At 55.5% G+C, this 14,308-nt stretch overlaps 1 protein-coding gene across 1 annotated transcript in view; it reads left to right on the top strand.

Annotated features, from left to right (window-relative positions):
• CAMK2D (calcium/calmodulin dependent protein kinase II delta) overlaps positions 1–14,308 on the top strand; it is a 153,129-nt gene that overhangs the window by 46,535 nt on the left and 92,286 nt on the right. The window contains exon 3 of the mRNA XM_023520864.1: positions 12,025–12,084. Coding sequence (XP_023376632.1) covers positions 12,025–12,084 — 60 coding nt within the window. The remainder of the gene's footprint in view (positions 1–12,024; positions 12,085–14,308) is intronic.

Genomic DNA, 14,308 nt, shown 5'->3' with positions numbered 1-14,308 from the left:
CCCCACCCCCACCAGGGCTCACTTCGGTGGCAGGCTCGTCACGTGGAGGGAAGCCAGTTCCCTCTTCCTGCAATGGTGGCTTCGCCACAGACCTGGCTCTGACGGCTCACGCCGGCCTGCAGGACCTCCTGGAGGACGTGTTCACACTCGGCAGCCCTGGATGTCAGTCTCTGTCCCCAGATGAGCACGGGTGTGTTCCCCTCGCTGAGGCTGGTCTCCCAATGATGTTTTTGATAAGATGTGAATGTCTATTTAATTAAGTTTTTCTCTTTCTCTCTGTGTGTAGGTGTTTTCAAATTTGTAAATGTTAGCATTATTCTACCGGAGTGCATTAGTTTTAATTTGTCTATTATTTTGTAATAGGATCATCTGAAAATATGATTTTCTCAAATCATTGGAAAATAAAAGCAAAGCTCATGTGAGCTGCTCAGCGATGATCGAACCAAGAAGGGATGTAGAAGTAGGTTGAGTGCGTGACAGTTTAATTTTTCATGTTAAGAGTGAAAGGTGAATTAAAATGTCCCGTTTGTGTTCGGCTGCCTTTCTGGTGCTGATGAGCAGTCAGAAGCCAGCCGTTTTCAGCTGGTGGGTGGCTGTCGCAAGCACTCTGGAGTGTCTTGTTCCTCAGGAAGCACGTGCCGGATGGAAAGCTTTAGAGGCTGGAGGTTCCTTGTTCAGCCGCGAAACTGACCTGCTGCGGATTCGTCGCGGACTGCGTGCTCCCTCCGTGTGACCTTGCTGTACATCTGAGTGGAGGGCAGAGCCGCCCGTCACTGGTGCTCCGACGAGGGGACAGGCTTGCAGGCCGTCCATCTCCTCACTCTGGTTGGTGAAACCACTGGGATGGGACGAGATCGATGACCCACTTGTCCTTAAGAAGATGGTTAGTGACCACAGGCACCACACAGCAACGGTGTAGGGCTCAGGGTCATTTCTGGACTGAAAGCTGATGTTATTTCTCTGAGAAATAGAATTTTGGAGCTGTAGATGGATCCTTGGTAAAGATTTCTGAGGCCTTTCCAGTCCGTGGGGCTCGTGGGGCAGCGCCGTGTCCCGGCCGGACTGGCTGTGACTCAGGCTGGGGCAGTGTCACGGTGCCTCTGCTCCCTCGTGCCTCATTCTGGCCCTGAACACACAGAGACCGAAGCAGCAGCACCGTACTCAGTGGTCCACTTTCCGAGTTCCTGAATTTAAAGTCACATTTATACACCCAGCACCTCCTAGGTTGGTCTGCTGGAAGTGTGTTTATGTTTGCAGCTTGTACCTGGCACATTTGGCCCGTGGTGTGCCCGAGAGATTTGGACCAGCACACACGTGCACAGACACGTGCACCTGACTGGGCGTGCGTGCGTAGTGACAGTTTAGATCACGAGCTGGTTTACATGACACGTGGTTATTCTGTTCGGATCGCTCTGCAGAGAGAAGTCCTCAGAGGGCCATTTCGTTTTCAGAGAGTTTTCATTAGCCTCCTAATCGAAATCCTTCCTTCTCCGGTTCCATATCATCGATTTTATTTTTCTAAAACAACAGCCAACACTCCCGTGTCGCTGAGCAGATGCCAGGCCGTGTCTGGTGGGATGTGCAGATCTCACAGGGCCAGGTAGCGACATCCTTGTGTCGGAGACTTGTGGGGTCTCTCCGACGTGAGCGGTGCGTTTTGTTGGAGCCACGTGAACTTTCACCGGTCAGTCGTTCAGCCAGCCGGCAGTCTGTACCGAGCAGTGGCCTGACAATGTCACATGTGTGTTTTTCTGCTGGAATCTGTAATTTTACAGTAAAAGTTTTAAGAATAAGAATGACATTGGGGTGGAAGGAGAAGGTAGAACAGGGATGGGACACGCACGCCGGACCCGGGCTGAGCGGGAGCTGGGCACCCTGTGCAGGGCCACGTTGGTGGGGGCTGTGGCCGCAGCTGGGTCGGCCGCAGGGCGCTCTCTTCAGGGCGTCTGGTCGCCCCCTCAATGGCCAGGTCGTGGGGAGGAAATCCTAGCGTCAGGTTTTAAGGCGCAAGTGGCCTGGGCGTCTCTGCTGCCTGTGGCGATTTGTCTCCTGGGGCAGGGAGCCCTGATTTCTTTTAGCTGCAACACAGAAGCCCATAAGCTCCCGGGCTCCCCCGCCCCCTCCCCAGCTGTCCGAGAGTCCGGGTTTGATTCTCGTAATGCCTGTGGATTAACACAAATTGGAAACTGTCCGGTGTCACGCCACAGACGGACCCGTGGCAGATGGGCGGCGGGTCCCTCCGCCTGGGGAGGACATTTCCTGTGAGATCAGGCCAGGCTCCTGCCCCCCAGCTCTAGAGGTCGCCACACAGAGGCAAACGTCTCTCTTCTGAGTTCAGAGGGAACCCGAGTCAGTTTGGGTGGCACTGGACAGCCCTGGGCCGGGGCGTGGGGCCAGGCAGGCGCAGGAAGCGTCCGCCGTGTGCGGAGCCGGCCCGGTCGTGCTGCCGGCCAGCGCGAAGCACGAGCTGGAAACTGGGGGCATCCCGGGGAGGGGAGGTGGCACCCGGGGACCTTCACCCACTCAGGGTGTCGTGACTGCAGGATCAGGGCAGCCATGTGACGCGCTCCCCCAGGGCGCGTGGCCTGGAAGTGCGGGGACCGGAAGGGGGCTGCCACGGTCCGCCAGGGAGTGGGGGTGAGGGGGGACGCGGGGGGCAGAGGGGGGGGTGGGGGTGAGCAGGGACACGGGGGCAGGGGAGGCCGTGGCGAGCGTGGCGCTGCCAGCAGCCCGAGTCCGGGCGGGCACGGGCTGCTGGAGACGTGTCTGCGGGTGTGACTGTGTCGACCGCCTGCCCCCACGCCCTCCGTGGTGTCCTGGGCGGGGGTCAGCCTCGCTGGGCAGGGCCGCGAGTCCTGGCCGGCGCAGTGCCACGGGGCCCTCTCCCTCTGCAGGCCAGGCCAGGCCTGCCCGCACCCCTCCCTCCTTCAGGCCCTATGCAGGCGGCTCCTCCCGGGGCATGGTGGGGACACAGGGCTCCCCAGCCCTGCTCCCATACAGCCCGCCCTGCAGCCAGCCCGGAGCGTGCGGTTCGCGCCCTGTCCCACCACTGTTTGCTTTCAGCCTCCAGAATTTCAGCTGAAACCGAAACTATTTCATTTTCACATCTTGTCTAGTAGTAGTTTTTTCAGCGAGGTGTCTGCATTAAACGTATCTGTGTGTGCGTGCGCGCGTGTGATGTAAAAGCCTTCACAGCTCGTGTGAGCCAGGAGTACACGATTAAGTGTCTGGGGGACAACGCTCTAGTTGTCTTGGATTTTTACCTTGGGGAGGGCCGTTCAGTAAATGGTAGTCCACTTTTCTCCAGTTAGAAGCATGTTACTATTATTTTTAAAAAGCAACGATTTCTAATTTAGTTACTAGTTCATAGAGCTAGACTATAAGTTATGTTATTCTCCAAAACATCAGTCAGTGTCCTCAGTCTGCTTAATAAACACGTTGATGGTAAATGTATGTACGTACCCTGTTGAATATAGGACATTTTTTCCTTAAATTTAAAGGCAAATTATCTCGTTATCTCAAATTTGTATTCTCATAGGGTAGAAAGGAGTACGTATAGTTTTTCACATTTCTAGGATTGTCCTGGCAGAGGCTGTACTGGAAGCCCTTTCCCCCCAGTTTTCACCTTGGTGATGTTGGCACTGTCCTTGGTCGCTCGTGACTAATGCAGAGTAAGAGATGGGTGGCTTTTTAGTGACCAGTTTTAGTACAAATGAGTGTCTTGTTTATTTAAAGAAGTAAATTAATATTACACATTTTATGAAGTATTTTATTATGGAAGTGTGTTTTTTATGTTTAGAATTTAAATGGTAAGTTATCTTCTTTTACAGTTTTTCATAAGCATAATGAAGGGCCTGAAGTATTTGCAGTTGAAAAGAAAACAAAATTACAAATCCAAAATTAAATTCAAAAGTGAATATGTGTCTAGAATGAAAATAGTTACAAGAAATTATAAATTTAAAAATATGACAGATACTGCAAAGCATAACAAAATCCACCTTGTGGGGTGATCTGTGGTACACGTTCATGTCATGATGCCTCCCCCGGGGTTCTGTCACCCATGGCAGCTGGGAGGCGGGGGCGTCCGCAGAAGCATTCCTTCGCTGGGATGTCCAGCGTAATATAAGGACTAGTCATAACACAGCGTCTACATCGTAACGTAACGTAACGTAACACGTAACGTAATACCTACATCATGGCATCTGCATCATAATGTAATAGCTACGACATAACAATGTCTACATCGCCGCATAACATCTACGTTGTAACATAGTGTCTACGGCATAGCAGTGTCCACATCATGACATAACGTCTACATCATAGCATCTGCATCATCCCATGACATACTGTGACGTCAACATTATACCCTAATGTCACCCAGAAGTGACTGCGAACCAGATGAGAAGCTTCGCTAAATCCAACCGAATTGACTCTCCCCTCGGTCATTCTCACCGATGCTGGCGGCCACCCTGGGCCCCTCGGCACGGGGGGCGTGAGAGCGGGAGCGGGGTGGAGAGAGGCCTGGGTTGGGCGTGATGGTGCCGCAGCACCTTGTATCTCGAGTGTGACGGAAGCTGCGGTCAGTAGCTACAACTACCCCAGGGGCCTTGACGCGGAAGCTCTGTGGACTCCGCGGTCACCGCGGACGAATGACCCAGTGCTCCAGGTGCTTAAAAGGGGAACCCGTGTTTCTTACGTCCCTTTCTGCGTGTGCCAGTCGTGCGAGCTACGCCAGGGAGCTGCCCCCAGAAGACCACGTGAATAATTGTGCGTCCCTAATATTAGGAAACAGGTTTAAGAATAGCGGAATGTTTACCGCAGTGAGGAAGGACTGGCAAGATCCCCGGAGTCAGTGCTCTGCTGCGTCGCTATGCGACGGCCAGTCGGCCCCGCCCCAAGAAGCGGCACAGCGCGAGTCCCCGGCGTCTGTGGTGCGTCTTCCGTGCTGCATCCTTTCAGTCTCTAGGTAGTCAGCTTCGAAAGATCACAATCCGGAATGTCTCAGGTGACTTAGCTCTATGATACCTAACTGTAAAGGTGGGATTGGGTGGCACGTCCTTCCAAAATCATGCCTGGGGACAGCACGATACACACCGAACTGTGGAGACTGAGCGCAGAGTGATGTGGTGTACAGAAGTCACCTGTAACCTCTGCAGGAGTGTAATCAGAATGACTTTTTAAAAATTTTGCATTGATTTAATCATTGATGGAGCATTAAAATAAAGATAGCTAAATTGATATCCCTTTACTTCTTAATATGCACAATGAATGTCCTTGTAACTCGTTTCTGTAAGGGTTTGCTTTTGCTAACAGTCACTTAAGCATGATGGCTTAGAATGGGACCGCTGACAGCCCCCGTGTCCCAAGCGCCATCTTGGGAAGCCCTGCCCATCCTGTGGACCGGCCGAGCCGTGGCCGGCTGCAGGGCTCACCCGGCTCTACCTGTTCTGGGTGCCAGCCTCCTGTCACAGCTTCCTGGTTTGCTCCTCTTGATGGAATCCTTGGTGACCCTTGCAGGACAAGCCCCCTTCCCTAGAGCATACCATGGATGTCATAGATGTGCGGATGGCCGAGGCCGCGGGCCTAGGAGGAGGGCTGGCCGGCGTCCCCTAGTGCTCCGGGAACTGTAAACCTGGCTTCCTGTCACCACATGTCACGCACAGGAAGCCACCCTCCGGCCGGCGTCCTTTCCAGCATTGCCCGTGCCTGTGTTCCACGCATTACGCCCAGCCCAGGACAGAGCCCGGCCCCCTGCCCTCAGCCCCTCACCCAGCGGGGCTCCCCGGCTCCCCACAGCCCTCACCACATTCTTGGGGATAGTCAGGTGCCACATGAGTATATGAAAGTGTTTTATGGAGGAATGTTCCCTGCTCTTGGCAGTTTTGAAAGACCTGTGACATGTATCCTCATGTAAATTACTCCTGAAAGGGAGCCCCGTAAGGTAGATATATTTGTTTAACATTTGCATGATTTTACGGAACGTGTTGTTTTCATAGATAATGTCATGTTTCTGAATGCCATCATTGTGGCAGAAGGGAAACTGCATGACAGCGGTGCTGCCGAAGCCGACGTGTCCCTTCCACGGCCCCGAGCAACAGGCTGGGTGGGCACCTGGAGCTCCCTGTCACAGCCGTACGAGGCGAGTGACCGGGACCAGTGAAGGGCGTAGTTAGTGTATAAAACTAGTCAATTTAATTTGTTTAAAAATTTACACCGGTTAAACATTTTCCTCTATTCTTGTTTACTGTAATAGTATTTGGAGTATAACATAAAATTACGTTTTGTTCATAGTTTACTGTTCTGATTTTGTCTCTTTCTGACCACAGATATCCATGGTTCTCCCGTTAATTCAGTAGTTATTTTATAGTTATTTCCATGGTATGTTAGAGGACACGCAAAACGAATGTTTGATGAAATTGACATACTTTTCAGGGATTTTTAGAAATTCGTGTCTTCTAAAGTTGAGCAGGTTTTCGGCGATCGTAATGATGGTGCTTTGCTCGGGCGCCGCGCCTGGTGCTGGCACGTTTTAAGCCCCGTTTGTAGATGGACCCTTTGCGAGGTCGGGGGACTTGACACCGGCCTGTAGCGAGCGATAGAACCAGACAGCGGCTCTCCTCTCCTTGCTCCGAGCCTGGGGCTCCTCACGCTTGGCCTGCTGCGGACCTGGGCGCTTCTGTCCTGGGCTCTGGTTCTCAGGCCACCTGGACGTTTCATCTTTCTCCACAAATGAAACCGCAGGAGGAAGTGAAGTGAAGCAGAGGCCTGTTCACTGTGTGACGGCTGTGACCAGGGGACGAGAGCTTTTCCGCAGAAAGCAAACCACACACCATGGCCTCCTGTCCACGTAGGGCCAGGGGACGGTGACCTCTGGTCCGCGTGGGGCTGAGGGGATGGTGGCTTCCGGTTCATGTAGGACTGAGGGGACGGTGGCCTCCGGTCCATGTAGGACCAAGGGGACAGTGGCCTCCAGTCCGCGTGGGGCCGAGGGGACGGACAGCGTAGCTCAGCACTTAACGTGGGTGCGAGTTTCCCACGGGGCAACCTTCGGGTCACCTCCTGAATTAGGTGCGTGGACTTGGGCACGTGCACCCCGCTCTGCTTTGACGTGAACGGGTGTGCGCCGCTGCGCGGCGACAGCATCCCGCTGGCTTGTCCGGGCGTGCGGGGCAGACACGATGTCAGAAGGACTCAGCGCGCGTGAAAGTCAGACCCACGGTATGGGTTAGGCTAGAGCAGAAGAGAAGTGTGAAGCGGGAGCGTCACGCGCGGGTATGAGTTTGAAAAGTGCCGAGGAAGGCGACAGCGTCGCGTCCACGCGCATGGCACGCGGCCCGTCATAACCCGGCGCTTCCTCTCAGCAGCGGCTGCAGAGTCACGTGGCCCTGAGCGTGAGCCCAAGACACAGCCCTCCCCGGGAGCGGTGACTGTGCGGGGGCGCCCCAGCCTCAGGCGCAGGGCCCCGTGTGGCTGCCGCGGCAGCGGTGGGCTCCGGCGTGCCCTGGGTCACCGCCACCGGTTTGTCGCAGCAGCCGTGATGCAGGGAGGGACGACCATCGTTTGCTGAACATGCGCCTGAACCTGTTTCTGTCCTGAAGATGCTCGTGGCAGGGTGAACCGGCAGCAAAAGCTGGTGACGAGGCAGACACGGCGCTTGAGCAGACGCAGCCCGCAGAGCCTCCGTCGCCCACGCCGCGTGGTGTGTCCTCCTCCCCGGGGCTCGGGGCGGCCAGGCTGCATCTGCAGGGCAGGGCGTGCCTCGCGTGCCTCGCTGGGACTTCAGTTTCCTAGAAACTGGACGATGTGGAAAGCTGAGCGCGGAGCTGGGCCCGAGGAGCAGGACTAACCTGACCTCCCAGTGGGCGTCGGCCATCGGGGGAGGGGCTGGAGCCAGCAGGCCAAGGGAGGGCCCAGGAACCGATGGCGAGGGCTCTGCCCCCCCGCCCCGGGACTGATCCCCACATGAGATTGGGGTGCGGTCTGCTCGGGGCGGCCAGAGGGGTCGCGCCCTCTGCTGCGTGTGGCACACCCGCATCTTCCTTGGTCGTGTGTCTGCACCGCGTGCGTGCGTCTCGGCGGGAGGGGCGCTCACTGCACATTGGTGGCAGAAGGCCAGCCCCTCCCCTGCCCAGGCTGGCCTGGCACTGCCTGTGCTGACAAGTGGCTCTGCGTGGAGAGCAGGGGACAGACGGGGACACGCCTCAGCGGCCTCTGGGGGCCTCACCGACTTGCAGCAGCATGATGAAGCATGCCCTGTCATCTGTGTGAGGAAGCCGGACTGTGCCATGTTCCCTGGAGGTGACCATGTTAAAAGCTTTGGCATCAGGGGTGCGTACTTCTGAAATTTATTTACTGGTAAAAGCTCGCCCCCGGATAGGTCAGTTGTCCCTTTCGGTAGCTTAGCGCTCTTCTGATGGCCTGTGGAGTGACTCGGGCTGGCGCTTCAGTGTCCACCAGTAACCAGAGCCATTCTGTGTGAAGACACACTTGATTTGGGACAGGAGTGACGGACGGACTTAATAGGTCTGAATTCGTATTTTCCACCTCATTTGAAATAAAATACCTTATTAAGTTTTAAAAAAGTATCTTAAGGCTGGGAAGAAATAAGCACATTTTCTCCAAATTCCCGGACACTATTCAAGAGCCCACAGGCGTCTGGGCCAGTGATGCCGCCCATTGACCCTTTGTCACAGCCACCATGTCACCGGACCGGACGAGATTCCAGCCTGAGGGTTACGTTTTTATTCACGTGACACTGGGCTTGAGCTTCAAAGGAAGAATAAGCAGTGAGTACTACAGTTTGGGTACTTGAGTGAGTATGAAATGATAAACGAAGCTGTCTCCGCACTGCCGCAGGGCACGCGGATGATAGAAGTAACCTTCCCACGGTGACAAACAGGACGGTGGGCGTCTCGCCTTTGTCCTGCGGTCGTGAGAGCTGGTAACAGTGGGGCAGTTGTGTGACTTCTGTTGCCGACCGAATTCAAGGTAAAGGATATCTTACAAGTGTTACGTGCGCGTCGCTTTAGCAGAGTAAGCAGAGAGCTGTGCTTTCCTCCCGATCACGCCCCTCCTCTGCCCGCGCCCCTAAAACTCTGATGGACTTGCTGTGGGTGGTGACACCCACCAGGCGATAGGCGTTTCCTTGATGGCCCAGTTTTGAGTTGAATGAAAACTGCGGTTTGGTCATCGTGCTCGGGATGTCAGAACATGCCCAGTGGGACAGTGCAGGACACCTGTGATTCGCGGGAGGCCGCTGAGTTGTTCAGGAAGCTAGAGCGCGTGGGGCCGCTCACCAGAGAGAAGGCCCCCGGGGCTCTGGGCCGTCGTGGTCGAGGCAGCGTGACAGCAGCTCCAGCGCGGCCCCAGGGCTCCTGGCCGCCTGGGGTCCCTGCCCCTGCGTGGTCGCCTCCCCTGCAAGTGGGCCCGCCTGGTGCCTTGCTTCTAGCCAGTGGAACGTGGCTAATGTGATGAGCTGTCACTTCTGTGATTACCCTAGATAAGACAGTGACTCTCCTCTTGCTAGGAGACTCTCCCTTGGCGACTTTGCTGAAGCAAGCTGCCATCTGCCAGGGGCACGCCAGGATCGAGGGCGGCCTCCAGCCCACAGCTAGTCGGAGACTAAGACCCTCAGCTCAGCAACCCCTGAGCGACTCCCTACTGCCCCAGCCATGGGAGATCAGAAGCACACCCCTCCCTGGCCAAGACTGTGGGGAGACCCCAACCCTGAGCCCTGGCCGAGGCCGTCACACCCTGAGAGACCCCATAGGAAAGGGCACCACCCGCTAAACTGGGCCATTGTCCAGCCCCTCAGAAACGGGACTGTAAGCGAGCATCGCTTTAAGCCTCCAAGTCGGCCGCAGTGTGTTCTGCAGCCAGGAAGGTTGACACGGGGATGTTTTCGTTAGCTGGGGCTGTCACAGTGGCACAGGGCTTTGTTTTCTCAGATTCCGGTGTGGGCGGGCTGGTTCTCCTGAGGCCTCTCTCCTTGGCGTGTGGACACTGCGCCCTCCCTGTGACCTCCCGTGGTCGTCCCCCTGTGTGTGTCTGTGCCTTTATCTCCTCTGCTGGATCAGGGCCACCCCGGTGACCTCATTTCGCCCTAGTCACCTCTGTGAAGACCCATCTCCAAACACAGTCACGTTCTGAGGTGCTGGGGGTCAGGGCTTCAGCACAGGAATTTTAGGGGGACACAGTTCAGCACATAGGATAGGCTATGTGGATTCTGTAATTATGTGCATCTTCATAGCTAAAACCCTGTAGCACTTATGACCCATAAAGGCCATGGGTTTTCCTGTCTCCATAACAAAATTGTAAATCCTATAAGCATGTTTTTTTCATATGTTTTACATACCACACTGTACAGTATTTACGGTGGTGTTAGGTACATTTTCAAAATCTGTTTATTTACTTGTATGTTTCTAAATAAGAATATTCTAGAAGTAGCTTATCTGAAGGATGAGGACCTCTTAAGAAGATGGGGGGGTTGAAGAATTTGCACTTATTTGGGGTGTGCGTGGTTCTGTACTCACTCTCAGGTAAGCCAGGGAGAATGGACACCCTGGTCGCCCCTGTCCAGGCTGTGCTGAGTCATTAAAGCACTTTCCCTGTGAGCTGTTAATAGCGCTGTGTACATTTAAAATGTTTTTCTAAATTACTTATCTTCAGGTGGTTTAGAAAAATTTTTTCAGCTATCAATATATTTTGGCACATTTGTGTGTGTATATGTAGCATATGTATATACACACACGTGTGTGTCAATTAGATAAATATATATGTACAAACACATACACACACATAAGAAGGAGAGATTTAAATGATTTCTAATGGGTGAAGTGTTAATGAGAGATGTATCCAGGTAAACTATACAGTTTTTTAATATTATTTTTATTCTTCAAATTTATTGTTTCAGTTATTTCCAAATAAAAGGTTTAAAATTTAAATGCAGTTGCTTCCGTTAACACGTGGTGTGGTCGTTGCTGTTTTTAAATGAGCTTGACACACGTTAGGCTTGTCTCCATGTTAATACCACGGACTCGGGTCCCCGTGAGCACAGTCTTGGGGTCCTCGGTGCTTCTCAGAGCGGACGGCCCTGGGACCACGGGCTGTGTGGCAGTGGTCACGTGGGCGTCGCCGCATCTCTCACTGTTTCGGGACGCGAGCTGGTGAGACCTGGTTGGCAGGTGCCCCTCGCCGGTTTTGTCATCTGGGACAAGCCGGGTAAGCTCTCCGTGCCCGCGCGTTCCTCCTTGCAGACCCGGGGTAGAACCCTGCTGGTCTCGGGGCGCACAGGTTTCTGTCTGTCACTCTGCGTGACCTCGCTCAGCCAGCGCCCGCTCCTCGCCACGGTCCTGGTGGCTTGTGTTTCTGTCTGTTCTCATCTCTCCCTGCCCTTTACTGTGTGCCCTGGCTAGTGTTTTGGCCGTGGTCACATGCATTTGGACCACCACAAGGAAAGCAAAGGGTATCAGCTCTAAAGCTGCGAGCTGGCAGTGGTCCAGGTCCCTCCGAGGGATGGCCAGGGAGACAGGCGAGGGCGGCAAGCAGGTGGGGGTTCAGCAGGCCCTGGCTTGAGGAGCGCAGGACCCTGGGGGTGGGTGGCCGTGTGAAGGGTGCTGGATGGGGCTGTGACGGGCGGGGCGGCCCTCCGTCAGGGCTGTGCAGCGCCGAGTCCCACCTGGCACCACGTCCCCTCGCCTCCATGTCCCAGGTCGCACCCTCCGCCGCCAGGGTCGGCACCGGGTGGCTTACGTGGTTGAGTGACATGCGCTTGGGGGAAGATGTGGATGCTGTTGTGCGCCACGTTCACTGTCTCCAAGCTTCCAGCCAGTGCAAAGTAAAAATAGTTCGCGTGTTAACAACTACGCAGTGCTCGCGAAATTCCAAATTCAGATGGCCAGTGCTCAAAAGAAACCGAAGGGCAAGTCAGTGGACGGGCTTCGTGCCCTGTGGGCGCGCTGCTCATCGCTTTTTAATGTTTCTTGCCAAAATTGTGATTTTTCTGGTTTTTTGGTTTTTTTACAGATCATCAGAAACTGGAAAGGGAAGCCAGAATCTGCCGTCTTCTGAAGCACCCCAATATCGGTAAGGCGTCTTTCGGTGTCTGAGCTGCATGTTACGTATTCTCACCACGACCAAGTGTGGACTTCGTGACCCAGCATCTGCGGCTGTTGACAGACAGGCCCCTGACTCTTAGTCCTGCCTGCATTTGGCTGTTTAAAGGTTTTAAGTTTTTCCAAAACTTGTAGTTCTGTATCTGCAGACACTTAAAAACCAGCACCAGGTCGTCCGGCTGCCGCTGGTGGGTGGGAGACGGGACGGAAGCCACCGGTTAGTCCGCTAAATCGCTTTCACCTGTTCTGTAAAAGTTCCCCTTAAAATCGATTCCATTCCAGAAACTAGTAAACTTAAAATATTATTCCTCAGGAATGATAAAGTAGCATGAGGATGTTCAAAATAAAAAATGACGGATATAAGAAAAGCAGAAGAAACAAAGGAAAGGAAGAGAGTGACTCTGTGCGCGTGCTCGATCCTGTGACGGCCGCTGCCGTCATTTTGGAAAAATGTTGCCGCCTCAGCTCTGTCTCTCTCGCTGTCACGAGTGCGTCTGACGCCGGGGGTGGGGACCGCTTGAGGACACTGAGGACACTGGCCGGCGGGGGAGCTGGGGGACCGCCGGCCGGCAGGCGCCTGCCCTCCGTGTTCCCGCGTGGGGCGTCCGGTGCGCTCCGCCCGTGTCCGGGACTCGGTGCTTCTCGGGCTCTGAGTGAGTGGACGGACGCGGCCCGGTACCTCTGCCTCTGCGCTCACAGCCATCTGACAGGGACCTGGTTTGCGGAGTGCCAGTGACCCCCGTGCACACCTGCCTCGTGGGGCGCGTTTCACCCGACAGAGTCCCCGGTACCCCTTGATTGGCTGTACTACTTTGACCTCACAAAGGACCTCAGACCGGGTGGCTTAGAAACAGCAGCGTCTCTTCTCACAGTGCTGGAGGCAGGTGGTCTGAGACAGAGGGTGAGCAGGCGGCATCTTCCGAGGCCTCTTCCGGGCTCGCAGACGCAGTCCCCGTGCGACATGGTGCCCCGCTGGAGCCTGCTCTGTGGGTGCCAGTCCTGTGCATGGGGGTCCACCCGGCTGCCTCCCTTGACTCAGTCATCCCCCAGCCCGTGCCCTGCCCAGCCCTGCAGTCCAGGGTGCGGGCACGCGTGCATGTAGGGGACACGTGACTCAGCCCAAAGCACCAACGCGGAGGCAGGCCCGAGCTCCGGGTGGGGACAAGGTGCAGCCTTCCTGTGGAGGACTCGTCCCTGGGGAGAAGGTATGCTGGTTAGGTTTTCAGTCTTTGTCCGAACCCTGTTTTCTTGGGTGATGGAACTGGTAGCCTCCTTTTCGTGTAGGGGACCAGGATTGGCCCCGCCTGGGAACGGCCAGGGTGGTTTGCACTGATGCTCGTATGGACCAGCCGGCAGGGACGAGCCCTGCGCTGGGGACAGTCCAGCGCTGCCCGGGCTCCCTGCAGCGTTGGCATCCGACCCAGCCCCTCGGGGCCTCGTGGGGGTCTCTTCTCTCTCGGGACTTCAGGGGACCGTGCCGTGGAGCTGCCAGGCCCTGGGCCTCGTTTCCAAGCCCAGGAGAGGTTTCCGGTGGCCCTGCACTGCAGGGGTGAGGACGCCTCGCTTTTCACCTCACCCCCATGGTGGTTCCCCACGCATGTGACGGAAGGTGACTCAGCAATGGTGGTTGTCATCCGCGCGCAGCAGCGGACAGACACCACGGGACGCCCGTGTGCACTGTCCCTGTGTGCGTCCCCTGAGTGGGCACAGTCACGACGGCCCAGACTCAGCAGGAAACAGCTTCGCTCCTGGCTCCCTGGAGCAGGCGTGAGGACGCGGAACTGTCACGAGACCCCAGGGCTCCCCCTGCCCCTGTTGTTGCTCTCCCGGTTTTCTGAAAATCGCTCCGGTTCACGGACTTCGCGGAGGGAAATGCTGCGCTGGACAGTTTTCCCCGTGCGGATTTGCGTGTCACACTTCTGCTCTCGTGTCCGTGCTCTCGGCACAGACTCGACAGTCGGAGGAGCCGCCAGGAAGAGGGCTCTCCCAGAGGAGCACGCTGAAAGCGGCTGAGGGCGATGACTCACCGAGCCACGTGTTTTCCAGTGCTTTTTTTGTTGTTGTTTTTCTGATTTTCAAAGCAATGCCCACGTTTGGTGGAGAGTGTGGGAAACAGTCACGTATAAAGAAGCATCCTGAAGGAACAGCCTTTAGGGGAACCGTGGAAGCACAACGTTGAGTTGTCCCGCCCTGCG

This window comes from Pteropus vampyrus, unplaced genomic scaffold (assembly GCF_000151845.1).
Source record: "Pteropus vampyrus isolate Shadow unplaced genomic scaffold, Pvam_2.0 Scaffold282, whole genome shotgun sequence".
NCBI classification, from domain to species: domain Eukaryota; kingdom Metazoa; phylum Chordata; class Mammalia; order Chiroptera; family Pteropodidae; genus Pteropus; species Pteropus vampyrus.
Note: the sequence above shows the minus strand (reverse complement) of the source record. Positions and strands in the feature narration are given on the sequence as shown.